This window comes from Siphateles boraxobius, unplaced genomic scaffold (genome assembly GCF_051911475.1).
Source record: "Siphateles boraxobius isolate OS27281-9 unplaced genomic scaffold, OSU_SipBor_1 22, whole genome shotgun sequence".
NCBI classification, from domain to species: Eukaryota; Metazoa; Chordata; class Actinopteri; order Cypriniformes; family Leuciscidae; genus Siphateles; species Siphateles boraxobius.
This window is the reverse complement of record NW_027508833.1, coordinates 33,648,816-33,666,258: the sequence shown is the minus strand read 5'-3', so window position 1 is coordinate 33,666,258 and position 17,443 is coordinate 33,648,816. Positions and strand designations below refer to the sequence as shown.

The following is a 17,443-nucleotide window of genomic DNA, read 5'->3' as shown; positions in this document are numbered from 1 at the left end:
TGAATATGACTGCAACCTTTACCCCCAAAGTAGCACATTGCTAGGTGAGTGAGAATTACCCTCCCTTTCGGTTCATTTCAACAGCATCAAAGTTCAGTTTAGTTCAGTTCCTCAATACTGATCAGTCTTAAAGATGATTTATCGGATTACTCTGAAATCATCAGTTTTTGCCATGATGAATATCTAATTATCTTTGACTGTTTAAGAGTTGAGAAGGGTAAGTGAATTCAGTTTATTGTTATAGGACAAAATTTGGCGTAATTTTTTGCAAGTTTTTTTATTAGTTGTGAGATATACAAAAGGCAACATGGCTATCATGAATCTACAGGGTTTTGTTCTATTTTGAATTGTAATATTTGAATTGTAAAAAATATGTAATATTACTGTAAAATTTCAGATATATTTTAAACTAGATAAACAAATGTCAACATTTATTTCACTTGATTGTAAATGTGTATATAAAATAGTTTTTCTATATAGGTATAATAGCACTGATAACAGTATTAAGAATACTACTAAGATGATGCTAAACAGTATAACATTTGAAAAAGAAATGAAATGTTGGCCAGTTTACTAAATACATGTAATCCTTGATGGCCGTATATATTCAAAGTATTTATTTGATGACCAAATACAGTGATATGACCTGATTTGGGAATGCTAGGTATTTTTATGATGCTTTAAAATGTGTCTGTAAAGTCCGTACATAATTACATTGTCAGCAAGAGAGATACGATTGCCCTGAAACATTCACTTATGCATTAATACACAATGTGTGTGTGTGTGTGTGTATATATATATATATCTTGGGTCATATTCTGCACTTTCACGGTGACATTTCCTTGGTGCTATCTTCTTTCACTTTAACTTCCCAAAAGATCCACACACACAAAAAAAAAAACCTAATGCAAAGGCCTCACCAGTCATGCGTATGGCTTAATGTTTAAGCCCATCTTGGGCGGCTATTTATTGTGAATAAAAAAGCTCTGGTGCAGGACATGAGGTGAAACAGAGATTTTGAGATTTGTTGTGTGTCTTTGAAACATTTACATGCATTTTTCAATTGTTGTTATCAGGGACTGACACAGTCAAGATATGTCTAAACATGGAGATGGAGAGGAGTCTGATGGTCGATTCCGAGAGCTTCAGGAGCAGCGGATGACGGTGCAGAAGAAGACCTACACAAAATGGATGAACAGTGTCTTTTCAAAGAATGGGGTATGAACAGGTCCTTCCAACGCCTTCCTGAACCTCAATGCTAGTAATAGGCTACAGCCAGTGACACAACAAAGCACCAACACTCTTAATCCACCCTAGTTTAATCATATATCTGTTGATGATTCAGCAATAAATGTACATAAACATTCGTGATTCACGACTAGATACTGCGATAATTCTGGTGATATCTAGTGTAATATAATGTTAGTAATCCTGACTTCAGTCCTGTGACTTAATATGGCTTATGATAGTTTATGCTCACCCCAGCATGATTACCTCTAGTTGTGAACCCTTGAACCCAGTTAAGGTCATAATTATTTTAATCATTGTTCATTGCATTACCATCTATATACTTTATGTTCTTGTCTCATGGTAAGTGGACAGTATTTAAACAAGTATGACTACTGGTTTTTCATAAATACACAGATCTCAGATTGAGTTTAATAATAATAATGAAAACAAGTGGCAGCTACGCATAAATTTAAAAACCCAGTTAATTGTTGTACACTGTTACACAAACCTTTTGTGACAGATCGGCACAGGGGAGGGAAAAGCACAGATAATTCACCTTGTAATGCAGTCTTACATCAACATCACCAATATTAGATTTAGGAAGGAAATAGTACCGCCTTGACTGTCATCACATGTTTTTTATACCAGATATTTCCACTGTATGTCTCCCTTTGAGTGATATGTTTAACAGTGGTTACATATTACCTCCGTTCATACTTGCTGCCATTGTTGTGTGAACCAACTGAGAGACTTAACTTTCATAATAAACAGCAGGAAGATTTTAAAAAAGACAAGTGTTGCTACAACGACACACAAATATATTAATAGCTTATACATGCAGCTGTCTGAAAGAATGACATGTTTTAAACGTTTCCCTTTCCTTTTCCCCTTCCTCATTTACTCCTGTGTATTGTTCTGTATCAAACGACACTGTTCATAACATGTTTATTATAAAAGGTCATGTAGATTACATAAAAATAGCCAAATATTATTTACATAGAAAATATACTCCACCCAAACACAGCATTTATTTTACCAGTCGACATTCAGTTATATGTAAGTTAGCTGATATCATCACTCTTGCTTTTTTGCTCTTGAGTGATGAATTACATCTCTTAGGACCTACCAGAGGAGCAGGGTGTGCTCTAAGCTCCCTCAGTTCATTCCCTGGGTAAACAGAGCCTATTGGAGGCAGTAAGCAGATCTGTTCGGAGACATCAGATTCCCACAACACATGGATTAGGGAGGGGTTGCAAGGCTCTTGCTTGAAAGCTGAGAGCAGGAAGGCTTTACTGAGAGGAGTTTTAGGGAGTCAAGTCATAGTGGAACACAGTGGCAATTAGCCAAGCACAATGTTAAGACAAAGCCAGCAGCTAATTTCATGCCAAAACTTGTTTAAAACTGCCTATGATGCATAAAACAAATGCAATTATTGGATTTAAGGATTTTACTGTCACTGTCTGCAACCTTACTTGTTTACATTTATTGTCTTTCCACTTTATGATTATTTGATTGTATAAACGGTGTTGTGGAAATTGTGTGTAATTCTCTTTTAATGTGCATGCACTTCAAAGGAAAAGGTTGACTTGACTGATGTATTTACTGAGCTAAGAACTGGTGTGCATCTCGTGCGACTTCTGGAGCTCATCTCTGGGGAGAAACTGCCCACTCCCAGTCGACGCAGCCTAAGAGTTCACTGTCTGGAAAACAACAGCATTGCCATCGCCTTCCTTAAAACCAAGGTACAGTGAAAATAAAGAAGTACAATACAAATATAAATCTTTTAAAACACATTGTTTTCAAAAAGTAACCTTGAAAGTAATCTGTGGATAAACACCTATAAGGGATGTACTTTTTAATCATAGGTTATTCTTTTTCTCTCTGTTCATCTTCCTATAGATCCGCGTAGATTTGATTGGTCCAGAAAATGTTGTGGATGGAGACAAAACCCTGATCCTGGGGCTAATTTGGATCATCATTCTCCGCTTCCAGATTGGAGCCATCAATATTGTTGAGGTAAGGCCTTTAGAGTTGCCCCTGTAGAGACCCTTAATAGCAAAAGGTGTGTTTGTCACTCTGTTTTACATTCGGTTTTGGTTTCAGGCTGGTGGTGATGCCAGTGCTGCACGACGCTCAGCCAAAGACGCTCTATTGATCTGGTGTCAGCGTAAGACTGCCGGTTACACCAATGTCAATGTGCAAGACTTCTCAAGCAGCTGGAGAGATGGACTGGCCTTCAATGCTCTAATTCACGCCCATCGGTAGTATTCGGAGTGGATAGCAGTATCAGTATTTCATGTTCCCTTTCCACAAATTCAGTCTCATGATTTAATGATAACATTGTTCCAGGCCTGATCTTTTTGATTACAACCGACTACGCCAGGATGATCCAAAGAGGAGCCTCACCCATGCTTTCACTCTGGCAGAGGACGAGTTTGGCATAATGCAGCTCCTGGATGTAGAAGATGTCATGGTTCCCCATCCCGATGAGAAGTCTATCATGACTTATGTCTCTCTGTACTACCACTACTTCTCCAAAATGAAGCAGGGCCAAACAATCCAGAAGAGGATAGCTAAGGTTAGTTAGCAAACACATGTAGTTCTAAGAAATGTAAAATGCTATGGCAAGCGTCACTATTACTATTGCTCATACTTAGGTTTTTAGTCACGACGTAACGGATGTAGCGAGTAGTGCATATTTTGATGTGCATTGGAGTGAAATGGGTTATCGAGAAGACAAAAATGTAGGACAGGCATTGGTCGCTGATTGGATGGAGGTAGATCTGAATATGTGCTTGCAGTCCATTGTAAAAAAGGCGACAGGTTTGTGTGAACAAAATGATTGGAGAAATTTACCATATGTCGTTAGAGATCTGTCTGTCATTACACCATTATGTATAATACAATCAATAACATACAATCAGAAAATGCATTTAGAAAATAGATATGGAATTAACAATTCTTCCTATTCGCCTTATCATAAACAATGTGGAATGAGAAAAGGACATTATTGATATCTCAAATATTGCTTCATAAGCAATCAAGCTTATGACATTCATCTGGCGAAAATACAGGCCAAAAAATCCCATAAACTTATATTGAAGGAGGGACCCAAGACATATCTATATTTGCAGCTTAAAATAATAGTAAAAGCAAGTTATACAACCTGCACTGATGTCAAAATAACTATTAGTGATACAAGATTTATTCCCTAAGGCTTTGAATAGATGTGATTATTTACAAAGATATACACTTTTCTTTGGTCAACTGGGACAAAGCAATATCACATGAGCTTGTCCTTCCATGCACAATTACGCAAAGCTTTTTGGGAAATGTCAAGCACTGGCATCCTCTGTTTGTGAAAGTATGAACTGCAGCTACTGCAGTGTTGAATGAGGACTCTAATCTCATAGATTCTTTAGGATTAGTGGATTTGAGTGACTGTGGGTCAGAAGGAGGAGCCCTGGTCTTAATCAGATCAGTGTAACTCTGGGCTGTAAATTCTTCAAAACAAGAGAGTTAGTTGCCTGCATTGCATTGTCAAGAAACAGATTTTCGGATAATGTTGACAATATTGAGGAAGACGTCCTCAGATACTCTTTGACAAACAGGAGTTGATCCAGCAAAGATGAGCTCAGAGGTCAGGTGATGTCATTAACATGCCGGCAGGATACACATGGAGAAAAACAGGGGCGTGAAGTGTCCTGTCCTGTATGTGCAGTACGACACTTTCACTCACCACTATGTCCACGTGTGAATAGAAATACTGGTATGTGTTGACTGGGTCACAGCTGTGGAGTAGTGTTAGCTGTCACAAAAGCGTATTAAACAATGACAGACAGATCTCGTCAGATGGATGGATGGGACAAAGATAAGCCCAGCCAGGCTCTGAGATGTCAAGACTCTGTGTTCATTTTATGGTAAGACTGCCAGCTCTCAGGTGTGACACGATTGGGATAACAGATGACAATGGCTTTCAGTGGCTCTTTCAGCAGTCAGTGGCTGCGATGGCAGAACATGAGACACACAATTATTGAGCCGCAAAGGAGTGTTCCAGAAGTAAGAAAGGTGTGTATTGAGTAGATAGATATAGTGTAGCTGTTGAATATAAATATCCTCCCAAATCACCCATCCTTTAATGCAATAGAACTTGTGGACAAAATATATATTATATTATTTATTTTAAAGGGATAGTTCAACAAAAAAATTTAATTCTCACCTTCATGACGTTTCAAACCCGTAAGACTTTTGTTCATCTTCAAACACAAATTAAGATCTTTTTGATTAAATCTGAGAGCTTTCTGTCCCTCAATTGACAGCTATGCAGTTGACACTTCAAAAAGTGCATAAAGAGACCATAAAACAAATCCATTTGAATTGAGCGATGTATTCCTAATTTTCTGAAGAGACACAACTTTATATGATGAACAGATTGAATTTAGTCTTTTATTCACATATAAACATTGATCAGCGAACATAAACAGAAGCTCAACCGAACCTGCTTGACGCTCGAGAATTAACATCTTGTGGAAGCTCAAACTCACGAGAATGAACCTCATTGGTTCTCACACGTCAAGTGAACATGCTTGAGCTTCCGTTTACCACAACTGATGATGTGTGAGTTGATGAATGTGTATATGTGAATAATAGCCAAATGTAATCTGTTTATCATATAAAATGATTGTGTCTCTCCAGAAAATGTTGGACTAAACCGCTGTTCATATGGATTAGTTTTATGAACGTAATGAACTTTTAAAAATGTAAAAGATCTTCATTTGTGTTCCGAAGGTGAACGGAAGATTTACGGGTTTATAACGACATGAGTAATTAATGAGAGAATTTTATTTTTGGTTGAACCATCCCTTTAATATAGTGGTTATTACCTTTTGGTTTGTACAAACCGAACCTTTTCAAACTTGTATGACTTACTTTCTTCTATTGAACATTTAAGAAAATAAACTGAGGACATTTTCAACTGTTTTTGTCCATGCAATTAAAGTCAGTGGTGTACAAAACTACGTATGATTGTATGATCATAGATTGTATGGACAAAAAGACATTTTTCAAGATATCTTCTTTTGTATTTCAAAGAAGAAAGTCATACATGTTTGAAATGAGAAGAGAGTCAGTATATTATTATAAAAGTTTTATTTTTAGGAATATTGTCCTAACCATATGGTTTAATGCTGAACTGTCTAGCTGAATTTCATTTATCTGCTTCGACATCAGTGTTTTCTAAAATATATGTTATTTCTGTAAACCATCACTCTGCCTGCAGATTGTGGACCTTCTGAAAGAGCTGGATGATATGAAGGGTCTGTATGAGAGCATGGTGTCTGACTTACTACGCTGGATCAAGACCAAGGTGGTGGAGCTCAATGACCGCTCCTTTCCCAACTCCCTGCGAGAAATGCAGCACCTGGTGGCTGCCTTCAAGACATACCGCACTATTGAGAAGCCTCCGAAGTACCAGGAACGGGGGACCATCGAGGCTCACCTCTTCAACTTGAGAACCAAGCTGAGGGCAAACAACCAGTGGGACTATATTCCTTCAGAAGGCAAGACCATGGGGGATATTGAAAGGAACTGGACCTTGCTAGAGCGAGCAGAATACCAGCGAGAGCGGGATCTCCAGAGTGCATTGATAAGGCTGGAACAGCTGGAACAGTTGGCCCAGAAGTTTGGCCGCAAGGCTACACTGAGGGAGAGCTACCTGGAGGACACTCTGCAACTGATCCAACAACAAGACCTGGGAGGGCTGCAAAGGCTGGAGGAGGCTGAGACAGCGGCTCGCAGACTGGAGGCCCTGGGAACAGATGTTTTGGCTCGTGAACCACGTTTCCGCGCTTTAAGTGAAATGGCTGCTGTCATTGAGAGAGAGAACTACCACAGCAAGGCACAAGTGATTCGCAGGTGAGAGGGCAAAGAATTGCGGGTTGTTTATAATTACTTACTGATACAAGCATTACAAGACTATTTTTATGTGCAGTAGAAAAGACATGTCAAAAATAAATGTCCAGTAAAAAAAACATTTTCACTGAACCTGGCACTATAAAATAACATTTGCTTGATGCAGTTTGTTGTTGGTTGCAATGTTTTTTTTTTTTTCATTTGGGCTATTTCTTATTTGTGGAGTGAAAAGTTTAGGTTAACATACATGGCTAAACTTGAGTCATCAGAGAAACATTTGTTAATCCTTAGTAATGTGATATCGAAAGGTGTGTCTTAGATAATATTTGCTTATTATCTTATTACAGGCAGGTGAATATCATGAACCAATGGAAAACTTTGCAGCAGCTTCTGCAGCAGCAGAAAGAATATGTTGGAGATGCTGTGAATACATTTGCTGTCCTCAGAGACATTGAGTTAATATCTCTGGACCTCAGGGAATTACAGGTGAACATTACATATGTGTTCTTCTTACTACAGACAGACATTATCCCTGAGCATTATGAATCTGAAAACTGCTTTCGTTCCTGCTTTAAAGACCCAGGCAGATTCCTCAGACACAGGAAAACAGCTGCCAGAGGTGGTAGCCCTACTGCAAAAGCAGGACTTGCTAGACACTCAGATCCTATCACTTGGGGAAACCCTGAATGCCATCAGCAGCAGTGCCTTAAAGGTTAAACACAAAGGTGCCACAAAAGTCCAGAGGGAAATTAAAGATCTTAATGGCCAGTACAACTCCCTACTGGGCCTCAGCAAGAACAGGTAATCTCTTTCAACCCATCTGATTGTAATAGAAGCAATTTTATTTGTGGACATTTCTAAGACTGATTCTAAACTGAGGACAAAATGATTTTTTTAAACTTGTTGCAAGTACTATATTCTTAGACACTTATTTAGATTTACAAAAGCTAGACTGCAAATTAAATTAAACGTAGACAGGATTGTTTACTGTTGTAGAAATATTTTTTTTAAAGCAATTATGGACATTTACTATACAGCGAAAACATTGTCTGTTTTTGTCAAAAAAGGAGAAAAGCTCTTGAGGGGCAGCTGAAGGTCTTTGAGTTTTTCCATGATTGTGAAGAAGTAGAAGGATGGATATATGAGAAATGGGTCCTCTTACAGGCTGCATCTCTGGGGAGAGACCTCAGTCAAATTCAGCAGGCCATTCAGAACCATAAGGTATGTGACCATCACATACAATAATAATATAAAAAGTTGCAGAATAGATTAAACTCATTACTCTCCACATTTTTATATCTGTCTAACCACTAACCACGTATAGCTTATTATTACTTAATGCTGTGTTAAGCACCTCTGTGACAGAGAACAGACTATCATAGCTTGACCTCACTATAACTGGATCAGAGCTAAGATTGGCAAAAAATGACTATGTATTTTGCAGGCTTTAGAAGCAGAGATTCAATCACAGGAATCTCTGTGCTCGGGGGTTTTATCCAGAGGCCAAGAGCTGTGCAGGGGGAGACACCCCAATGAGAGAGACATCCAAAAGTGGATTCGGACTCTTCAGAAACAATGGCAGCAACTTCAAGAACAAGTCACCATCCGAAAGAACAAGCTACATGCAGCCAATGTCATCAAGCAGGTAGAAACCAAACTTGGCTGTGTATAGGCTCCTTCTGAATGGAAAGTGATAAATTATGATTCAGTGGATCAAGGTTGAGATAAAAATGTGTTCTACACACCATTCTTCCTTTCTCTCAGTATTTTGCAGACGTTACTGAAGCCAGATCATGGCTTGATGACCGCAAACCACTTCTCATTGACGAGGATTATGGAAAGGATGAGGCCAGCAGTACTGCTCTGCTCCAGCGTCACCAAAGACTGGAGAAAGAAATGGAGGCATATGCCTCAGAAGTGAAAAAGCTGGGTGAGCAAGCCAAGAGTGCTGCCCAACTTGCTCCTCTTACTGTGAGTCACGACCAAAACAGCATATTGTGTACAAAAGAAACTTGATTTACAGTAGATTTAAAACACTTAATCTGTCTGAATAATCCAAGGGTAATTGTGAAAAAATAGTATAACTGTGCAATAAATTGACACAGCTTCAATGGCACTGACACATTTTTATTTAATTTAAGACTGACACCCAGCAGAGCAGAATGGTCCACTACAGTGATTCATCAGATGGCGAAGATGAAAAGGAGAAAAAAGCTGACAAACGTGTCCCCAGCAAGGCTTTACCACAAGAACAAGCAGCAATTAGGTTCAAATACCGAGGTACACAGGATCCTTTAGAGCTAAAATCTGATAAATGACTGTGGTCTGGTTTGTGTGTACCATAAACCAGTTTCTCTTTTGAGCTCATCCTGATCATTTTCCAGGTCCTAAATTAACCTGGGACAGAGGAGAAATATTGAATATTGTCAGCAGGGAAAAAGACCTATTTCTTCTTCGAGACAGCCGAGGAAATGAACAGCTAGTATCTTCCACATACATAAGGGAGCTGCCACCATCTGTAAGACTCTTTATAAATTTCAATTCAATTTGAATTTCAAATCTTATGAACTGTAAAAACTTCTCTTTAAATTGCATCTACTAGACAGCTTTTGCTTGTGTTTTGATGCAATCAAATGCAGGAAGCACTACCCGAGCCTACGAATGGACTACCTGAGAGTCCAAAAAGGAAAGTCAGCCGGCCCCGCCGCACTCGTTCCATGCGCCGTGGGACGGCTGAACTATCTGCCTCATCATTGCCTGATGCACATTTCCAAAAAGACACAGTCGAGAGCACACAAAGTAGTCTGGAAAAGGATTTCAACAGCCTTTATAATTTAGCACAGGTGAATATTTAAGCTTTTACCAAGTATTGTTCTAAAGAACTTTATTCTTTACCATTTTAAATAATTTTAAACATTTTCTCCCACTAGTCAAAAAATAAGATCCTGGATGACACTGCACAACTACATAGGTTCTATAATGCCTGTGAGGAGTTTGAGTCCTGGATGGGAGACAAGGAGAATGTCCTCAACACTTTCAGCTCCAACTCCAACAACTTAGAGGTTGTACAAGCCAAATATGAGGTTAGTTTTCCCGGAAAACACACAGTGGACAGAATAACACAACATGAATCCTGCAGAGAATCTTGTTGCTTTGAGAATTAACTCCAAGAGATGTACCTGTGTTCTTTGGATAACATGGTGGTATTTTGATTTAAAACATTCACTTCTTCTTTCTCAATGCCATATGCAGAACTTTCTTACTGAACTAGCCAGTGGTAGAAAGCAGCTTGATGACATTACCAAGCTTGGAGATGAGCTTGTGAAAAAACAGCACAGCAAGAAAAAGGAGATTCAGCTCAGACTTGGAAACGTAACCCGCAGGTATGTGGGCAAAATCAACATTGTGCAGCCGTACCGTCCTACCATACTATCGTGTTGTTAAAAGTTCATTTAAGTGTTTCTTTGTATGACCAGGTGGGAACACATTCAGAAACTGAAGGATGAGATGGCTCATGAGCTGCTTAGTTCTGCTGATGTGAAGTCCTTCCTGCAGACCTGCCAGGATGTCAAGGCTCAGCTCCTGGAAAGGCTATCGCAGCTTGACACACCTGATGTCGGGAGCTCACCATCAGCCCTGCAGGCTGAGGAACACAGACAAGCCCAGGCTGAGAGAGACATAGAAGCCCTGGAAAGGAAAATAGAGTACCTTAAAAGTGTGGCCAAGATGTGGGTTTGCTACAAATTCATTGCTGTACCACTTATTTTTGGTGATATATTTATTGACATTTTTTAATTCTAACCTTGGCACAGCTTGTAAACATCAACAATAACTTATATAGGATAATGTTAAATGTAGTAGTGAACCTAAATCAAACCTGATTCATTTGCCTGTTAACTGTATGTTCCATTGCTATGCTACAGGAAACAGGATTGTAGTCCCGCAGAGAGCGCTGCTATTATGGAAGAAGTACGTGCTCTAGAAGAGCTGCTGCGGCAGTTGAAGGCCCAAGCCATTCAGAGACAAAGGATGCTTGAGGAAGCCCAACGCTTCCAACTCTTTCAAAAAGAGACCCGAGACCTGTTGTTGTGGGCCGAGGCAATACAGGAGCACCTTCTGGAAGAGGAGACCGGATCTGATGTAGCATCCGCTCAAGCCCTGCTGAAGGATCACCTTGATCTAAAACAAGAGATTGAACTGCAAAGAGCAAGGTTAGTTGTGTTTGATCTTTCTTTTGCAATGCCTACTTAGTGCCTATGCTTGACAGTTAAATTATTTCAGATTAAAAGATATGGAGAAGCTGGGTCAATCTCTGGAGGTGGCATCTGGAGAGAAAGGAGATAAAGATGTTCAGCAGACACTCACAAAGTTGGATCACGAGTGGAGCCAGCTGGACAAACTGTGGTCTAGTCGCCACAGAAGGCTTGAGCAAGGACTAGAGTTTCAAAAGCTGAATATGGAAGCAGATCGCATAGAGTCCACCATTTCTGGTCATGAGGCCAGACTGAAAGTCAGAGACTTGGGGGTAAATGAAAGATATGACATTTAATTTCTATTATTTTAATTTATTCATTGAATTAATTAATTCCTTTCATGTCTCTAAGCACATTTTTTTGTCAAAGGAAGAGATTTAATGCATAATTTCTGCACAGGACTCAGTTGACAGCATTCACAGTTTACTGGGCCGACAAGAAGAGCTTGAGGCTTTGCTTGAGGCTTTAGAGCGATCCATCAACCTCTTTCAAGACAAGAGTAAGGAGCTCACCAGTAAGCGTAACTTTGCTGCCAAAGAGTGAGTATAAGCTATTTCTCATTTTTGCATATTATAATTAATTGTATTAGTGAATAATTATAATAGCTTGTTTCTTAGTGCTATTATCTTATCAAGACTGGCATATTCCTCCGTTCCAGAATTCAACAGCGATCAAAGGTCATTCAAGATCGATATAAGAGCCTGAAAGAAAGTTGTAAATTAAGGAGGCTTGATTTACTTGCTTCAAAAAAATACCAGGTAGTCTTTCAGTTTATGTTTTGGAATGTGACAATTCATAAATAATAAAAGTTAAAATGTGTTGGTAGCTATCAGACAATAAAACTACAACTACAGTGCTTTAAAATAATTTCCCTTGCACAGGAATTTTTAAGAGATGCAGAGGAGATGCTGCTGTGGATGGAGGAGAAGTTTGAGATTGCTGAGGATGAATCATACAGAGATCCAACCAACATCCTTCGCAAGCTCAAAAAACACGAGGCGGCAGAAAAAGAGATGAAGGCCAATCAAGTCCGCATAGACAGACTGACTGAGGTACAGTTCCACATCAGAAGTACTTTTGACTATTCTTCAAGCAACCTATGTATTTTGCCGTAATTTTGTCCATTTTGATGATTGGATTTTATTTGGTTAGACTGGAGAGGAGATGCTGGCAGAGGATCACTATAACAGCCAGAGCATCCAGAGAAAGACTCAAGAGGTACGCAAAAGATGGACTGAACTCCAGAGGAAGATGGCAGAAAGAGGGGACAAACTACGACAGGCAGGCCAGCAGGAGCAACTCATGGAGCTCCTTCAGGTACTTGTACTCAAGCTCTGTTCTACTTTTGACTATTACAGGACAGCAATGAAAGAATTAATCCTTAAAATGTATAAGCAGAGCAAATTTCTGTTTCTGTGTCATTCTTAAATCTTATGTAAATTGGGTCATTAAATGAAATGGGTTGAAATGAACTATTTACACAAATATTACACAACTTTTTAAAGTTGTTTTGTTTCTTTTTTTTTAGGATGCAAAATTGAAGATTGAGACAATTGAGAGAATGTTACAGAATGCAATCAGGGGCCATGACCTTCGCTCAAGCAGACAGCTCCTGAAGGAGCACAAGCAGCTGGAAGAGGAAGCTCAAGAACTTGCAGAAAAAATCAACTCCATTGTCACCCGTGCCAAACACCTGGCCACCAACCATTTTGACTCTCAGCGCATTCTCAGGGAGACTGACACTTACCTGAAACTGTCAGTACTCATTTTTTCCTCAAAAATTTTCTTCATAGTGAAAACTTACCTGAAATGAAAGACTTGTTTTAATGAAACAATAGCTAATAAATTGATTATAAGTATCAATTAATTAATCACAGGGTCAATTAATACGAAACTGTAAGGAGTTGATTTCTCTGCATGTTTTAAGAAGCCTTCTCCCTTTTGTTATTTTTTGCCAGATTTAAGTCTTTACAGAAACCTTTGGATCATCGCCGAAGCCAGTTAGAGGCAGATGTGGCTCTCTATAGCTTTTACCATGATGTAGACCTAGAGCTAAACTGGATATCAGAGCATCACCCTATCGCTGATACGACGAACTATGAAAGATCTCTGGCTGGGGCAGTTAGCCTGCTTCAAAAACACAAGGTATGATTAGATATGAGTGTATTAATATTGCTAGGGATGAAATTACCTATTCAAAAATAGATTCCCAAGACGGGTGTGATTTAGAGCTTTTATATTGCTTTGTATAGTTGAGTTTATTAACTTAAGAAAGGATTGTACATTTCTGTGTGAAGTTTCAGAGTGAAGCTGTATTCATTATAACTGTTAAATCTTTCAAAACCCCCTCCAGGACCTGCAGGCAGAGGTGAATGCCCACAGGCAGTACCTGCAACGAATACTGGACAGAGGGCGAGCTATGGCCCGGTCCAATCAGTGGAATGGTCAGGAGGTGCAACAGAGGTGCGAGCAATTGATTGCAGAGTGGGAGGAGTTAGAGGAGTCATGTGAGAAACGGTCCAGTGAACTTAACAAGGCAGTTACACGGGAGCAGGTAAAAGTGTAGGAGTGATTGCCATTGTTTGGTCCAGTAATTATTCGAGTCATCAGTGTTAACATTTTTTTTCTGATGGACAGCTTTTGCTTGACTGCAATGAGCTGGAAACGCTTCTTTCAGAAACATCAGCTTTGGTCAGCACTGATTATGGCAAGACTGAATTAGCTACTCAGAGTCTATTAAAGCAGCATGAGGTGACTAATCTTTGGCTTGTAATAATGCAATGGCTTAAGGTTTTAACATGTTAACACATTCTAGTTTGTTTTTTCCAGGGAGTGGAGGGGCATATTGAGGTACTTGCTGCTCAGGTAGATGAACTTAAGTCCAACGTTAAGCAGGCTGTACGTACGTGGGGTTTAGAGGAGTTGAACAAGCCCTACAACCACATTAAATCTAAGCTAAGTGAGGTTCAGCACTCAGCGACAGTGAGGTAAAATAACATTTTATCGGTAGATAAAGCAGGACAACTAACAAATGTTCACACCATCATGTTTCTTTGGCTTGTTAAAACAAACATGTCTCATTACAACAGAGAACAGAGGCTTAGAGAGACCCTAAACCTACATGAATTTAAACGTGAGTCTGCTGAATTGGAGGAATGGATCGGTCAGCAGACACAGATTGCTGCTTCTAAAGACTTTGGGAGTGATTTTGAAAACGCACTGGTGAGATTAGCTATCTATGTCAGACCTTCAAACTACTTTGCATTGTACTTTAATTGGTTGGGGTCCAATGACTTTGTCATGTTTAATTAAGATGTTAATATATGTATATATTTATCAAATTTTCTGAATTTTATATTATTAGTATTTCATTATTTGAAACAAAATCACAAAAATTGTTTTAATTAATATTAATGCAATAGTGGGTATAGAAAGACAGATACTATTTTAATAACGTTTCTTTAGCTTTAGTATGGTGACAATTTAAAAGCCAATTATTTACAATATAACACATTATTTTATCATTATTTTATTTCTTTAATCTTATTATCATTTTATAATTTTCACACTTATTATCTGCCCCTACCAATTATCATATTTTAGGAGACCTTGGCGTCATTATGTAAAACCTTATTTTAATTTTTCATATTTCTTTAAGTTCCTAAAAATTCAATATGATTCATTAATTGAATCCTGTATCTTCAGGATTAAACAAACCGTTATGCATGTTGTCTGTGATCAGGATCTGTCTAAGCACCTCTTGTTTCATGATAGCAACTGCGTGGGAGATTTGAGGTATTCTTAAAGCAGCTGGAGGTGGGACTGGAGAGGATGCACACCTGTGAAAAGTTGGCTGACAAACTCATCAAAACTAATCACCCTGAGAGCCGCTTCATCCGAGAAACACAGAAACTACTCAGGTAATGGCATGTGATAAGGAAAATTATATATAAACAAAATATTATAAACTAACAAATACAGTAATTTCACATTTTTGTTTGTGATGTGTCAGACCTGTCTATATAGTTACATATTTTTACAGTCTATAGATATCATTTACAGTTCATACTTACATGAAGTCTATTGTATGAATGACAGAGAATCATGGGAAGAGCTGCAGAACTTGTCCAAAGATCGTAAAGAAAAGCTACGTAAATCTGAGGAATGTCACAAATTCTACAAAGACCTGACTGATGCGCTAGGACAGATAAAGGTATCGGTCCAGCTTTGCAATAAAGTCATGCTGTTGAATAATATGATCTGCATAACTGCCCTTGTGGTCACATGTTACTTATCTTGTACCAGGAGAGGAACAAAAGCATTCCTGATGACATAGCCAAAGATCTGAAGGGGGTGCTGTCACAGCTACGGAAACATGAAGCTCTTGTACATGAGCTGGCTGGGACAGAGCAACAGGTACACAGAGAGAGAGAGCCTATTCATTACAGGTGTGCTCAGTAATTGCACTGGTGAAATGGCTATCATTCTTGGAGTAACATTATACTGACACCTAGTGGGTTGCATGGATGCTTTTTTGTGCAAAGTGAAAAACTACTGAGTGGACCGTTAAGTTGTTTATTGCTGCTGCAATAACTATATATATATATATACTGTATATATACTGTATATATGAACTGTATCAATCCATTATGGAGTGTTTGAAAAACCTTAACGTTTTTCTGGAATGAATAATAAGTGATGACACGGTTGTTTCTCTGTCTATTTGAACTCATCTTACTCGGATTTCCACTATTAAATAATGGATTTAAGTTGTGTCTCAAACATTTCTTTTATAAAAATGTTTTCTGTAGCCTATTCCTCTGTGGTGCTGTCTTAGTGCTGGAGAAGGTGTGTTGTGTTGCAACAATTTATGAATTACCAGACTCTCCTGATCTCTCCTTTGTTCAATATACTCAAATTCTACAAATGAAGAATTCTTCTGCAACAAATAATACTTTTCTCCGTATCCTTATTTCCTTTTTGCCCTGTTTCCTCGCGTGCTTCTGGCCTAGTAGCTTTACCTGCGCTGCTGTCTGACTGCTCGCCTTCAGTTACATCCTGACGAGGAACAATAGATCTTCTGTGAAAATCTAAAACTTAAAATAAAATGTATAAGTGGAAGGAATGAATGATATAATTAGCTAATAAATAAATAATTTACAAATGCTTACATAGAACTCTTTGTTAGCTCAGTGTTTAGATTTTGTGATTTTCTACAGCTTCAGGAGCTGTTGGATGGAACTGACACCATTCTGGACATGTGCTCTCCTGAGCTGAGGGTGGGGTTGCAGGAGCTGCAGCAGGAGGTGGTGGAGAGCTGGGAAAGTCTCCGAATGCACATGGAGCAGAGGGAGGAGGAGCTGAAGTCAGCTAAGGACCGCTACATGTTCCTCAACACGGTAGCCTACACTCATTTCATAGTACATTTTTAAAGAAGATTCCAAAAAACTCCAAGGTGTGATTTGGTGGAAAATATTGGTTGAAAACTATTTCATACCCATTTTTTATTGCCTTGTTCTCCAGGCACAGGACTACTCCCTCTGGTGCTCCCAGGTGCTGAGTGGGATTAAGGCAGAGGAGTCAATCCGAGACGTTGCTACCTGTGATCTGCAGTTGTTCCAGCACCAGCAGCTCTGGGCTGAGATTGTGGCACATGAGGAGACGTATGCCCAGGCAATATCCATGGGCCAGGACCAACTGGAGCATGACATGCCTAATGCTAGAGAAGTGAGAAACTTAAATTTTGTCTGGTTTATACTACAACATTGCAAACTGTAATATTGTTTATCAAATTGACATGAGAGACGTAAAAATAAGCGCTGAATACATACCAAATATATGTTTAAACACTGTGTGGCTATCAGATCCAAGAGAAACTGAAAGCTCTGCAAGAAGAGAAAGAGACACTTTCTGATAACTGGCAGTCCAAGCAGAAATGGCTGGAGAACACATATCTGGAGCAGGTGTTTTATAGAGACACCGAGTACATGGAAAAAATCACTAACTCTCAAGAGGTTAGTGCTCCTGGAAACTAGCAGGAATTACTTTCA

The 17,443-nt window shown here is 38.9% G+C and overlaps 1 protein-coding gene across 3 annotated transcripts in view; it reads left to right on the top strand.

The window, feature by feature from the left end:
* The first annotated feature begins 104 nt into the window (after positions 1-104).
* The window catches only part of sptbn5 (spectrin, beta, non-erythrocytic 5), a 32,079-nt gene continuing 14,740 nt past the window's right edge, over positions 105-17,443 (top strand). The window contains exons 1-36 of one of the 3 annotated variants that reach the window (XM_077239748.1): positions 105-217; positions 1,077-1,218; positions 2,805-2,972; positions 3,130-3,246; positions 3,334-3,491; positions 3,580-3,808; positions 6,509-7,143; positions 7,488-7,626; positions 7,718-7,941; positions 8,208-8,361; positions 8,585-8,785; positions 8,905-9,111; positions 9,282-9,420; positions 9,525-9,658; positions 9,780-9,983; positions 10,071-10,223; positions 10,393-10,523; positions 10,617-10,868; positions 11,064-11,351; positions 11,422-11,665; positions 11,793-11,932; positions 12,052-12,151; positions 12,275-12,445; positions 12,546-12,710; positions 12,922-13,148; positions 13,352-13,538; positions 13,747-13,947; positions 14,031-14,144; positions 14,223-14,380; positions 14,483-14,615; positions 15,168-15,313; positions 15,492-15,606; positions 15,699-15,809; positions 16,613-16,792; positions 16,917-17,120; positions 17,258-17,407. In XM_077239748.1, the coding sequence (XP_077095863.1) occupies positions 1,096-1,218; positions 2,805-2,972; positions 3,130-3,246; positions 3,334-3,491; positions 3,580-3,808; positions 6,509-7,143; positions 7,488-7,626; positions 7,718-7,941; positions 8,208-8,361; positions 8,585-8,785; positions 8,905-9,111; positions 9,282-9,420; positions 9,525-9,658; positions 9,780-9,983; positions 10,071-10,223; positions 10,393-10,523; positions 10,617-10,868; positions 11,064-11,351; positions 11,422-11,665; positions 11,793-11,932; positions 12,052-12,151; positions 12,275-12,445; positions 12,546-12,710; positions 12,922-13,148; positions 13,352-13,538; positions 13,747-13,947; positions 14,031-14,144; positions 14,223-14,380; positions 14,483-14,615; positions 15,168-15,313; positions 15,492-15,606; positions 15,699-15,809; positions 16,613-16,792; positions 16,917-17,120; positions 17,258-17,407 (6,402 nt within the window). In that variant the 5' untranslated portion in view covers positions 105-217; positions 1,077-1,095. Of the gene's footprint in view, positions 218-1,076; positions 1,219-2,804; positions 2,973-3,129; positions 3,247-3,333; positions 3,492-3,579; positions 3,809-4,751; positions 5,299-6,508; positions 7,144-7,487; positions 7,627-7,717; positions 7,942-8,207; positions 8,362-8,584; positions 8,786-8,904; positions 9,112-9,281; positions 9,421-9,524; positions 9,659-9,779; positions 9,984-10,070; positions 10,224-10,392; positions 10,524-10,616; positions 10,869-11,063; positions 11,352-11,421; positions 11,666-11,792; positions 11,933-12,051; positions 12,152-12,274; positions 12,446-12,545; positions 12,711-12,921; positions 13,149-13,351; positions 13,539-13,746; positions 13,948-14,030; positions 14,145-14,222; positions 14,381-14,482; positions 14,616-15,167; positions 15,314-15,491; positions 15,607-15,698; positions 15,810-16,612; positions 16,793-16,916; positions 17,121-17,257; positions 17,408-17,443 lie in introns of those variants that run through there. The other 2 variants (XM_077239749.1, XM_077239750.1) reach the window with 2 other exon arrangements.